Source organism: Topomyia yanbarensis, chromosome 1 (assembly GCF_030247195.1).
Source record: "Topomyia yanbarensis strain Yona2022 chromosome 1, ASM3024719v1, whole genome shotgun sequence".
In the NCBI taxonomy this organism is placed as follows: Eukaryota; Metazoa; Arthropoda; class Insecta; order Diptera; family Culicidae; genus Topomyia; species Topomyia yanbarensis.
Genome location: NC_080670.1, coordinates 89,078,809 through 89,080,226, shown reverse-complemented (window position 1 = coordinate 89,080,226; position 1,418 = coordinate 89,078,809). Strand labels below are relative to the sequence as shown.

The following is a 1,418-nucleotide window of genomic DNA, read 5'->3' as shown; positions in this document are numbered from 1 at the left end:
TCAAACTCGGTAGGTTGAAGTCGCCAACTACAATGAGATCATCATCGGGACTAAGGGCATCGGAGATCGATTCAATAAATGAGCAGAACGAGATATATCGTGTGATACTGGATGCTGGTGGAATATAACCGCAACAGAGAAAGATATTGCCTGTTTCTTTACTGAGCTTCACACACACTGCTTCGTTGTTAGCGGCCAGTGCCTGCTCTGAGCTCGTTATCCTGAAATGAACCGCGATGAGTGCACCTCCTCCATAAACCTTATCGCTATTACCACTACTTCTGTCACATCTATATACGGAGAAGTCGGGAGAGAATAACATTTCGTCTACAATGCTGGAATCAAGGTTAGTCTCGGTAAATGTGTAGACATCGTAGTCTTGTTCAATTGAAGACAGGTACACATTTTTCTGTCGTTCGCCGCTTTTCACACTGTTCATATTCTGGTAGTATATGTTGATAGCGACATTTTTTCCTAAAACGCGCTAGCGTGATCGTCCAAATCCAGTGTTTATATCTGCTACTGACGTCTGCACATTATAATTCGGTGAATGATTATTTAAACGAGGTTCATGCATAACAGGATGATTCATAGTAGCTAGTTTATTGCACTGAAATGACATTTGGTGAGGAGATACAGTTGGAACGGCCTGGTCCACGAAATCCACGATCCTCGAACTCCCGGAAATATATTCCCTTTTGCCAACTCGTAGGTTGCATTGCTCTTGTTTTCATTTCCAAAGGAAGTCCCACCTTGAATGACACAAAAGTCATCTGATTTAGGTCAGCATCTTTCTTCACCAATTTCACTACGTCCACTGGATTTTGCGTTTCCAAATTATGTTGTACAAGTTTAGAAATCTCTTCTACAGTAGCAGATGGCGAAAATCTGGACAGGAACAACCAAAACTTTGACTCACGGGGCGCAACGGGGACAATCGGGACTGACAAGTCGGTGCTCGCATCTCTGTTGCCGCAAAACACTTCCGTGGCACTTCTGTCGATTTGAGGAGAATCGATGAGAACCCTCGGTCGTTTATTGGGCCTGTTGCTGATCATTGGCCAGGGTGAGCGGTTCAGTGGGGTTGACGGCAGCCGTTCAACAATCTGTCTAATCATTTCAGCATTCCTTCTTATCTCGCCTTTCAAATCCTCCATAATATGCGTTTGTTCCCCAACAACAGTTTTGACGAATTCACTTGTGGAACCAAAAGCATCATGGAACCGAACACCACTCATCAATTTACGGCAGCCCGGACACATCCAGAATATTGACGAGTTGGATTTCACCAGTGCCCACATCTCGGCGCTAAGCTGCGAGCATCTCACATGAAAAGTGGCCTTGCAGAATCCTTTACAGGTTACTACCTCCGTACTAGAAGCGATAATAGCGGCACACGAGTTGCAATGCTGTTCCAT

At 44.7% G+C, this 1,418-nt stretch overlaps 1 protein-coding gene across 1 annotated transcript; it reads right to left on the bottom strand.

The window, feature by feature from the left end:
- Positions 1-602: 602 nt before the first annotated feature.
- Positions 603-1,418, bottom strand: LOC131696345 (uncharacterized). Its single transcript, XM_058984890.1, has one exon. It carries the CDS (start codon positions 1,416-1,418, stop codon positions 603-605), a length of 816 nt encoding a protein of 271 aa, XP_058840873.1.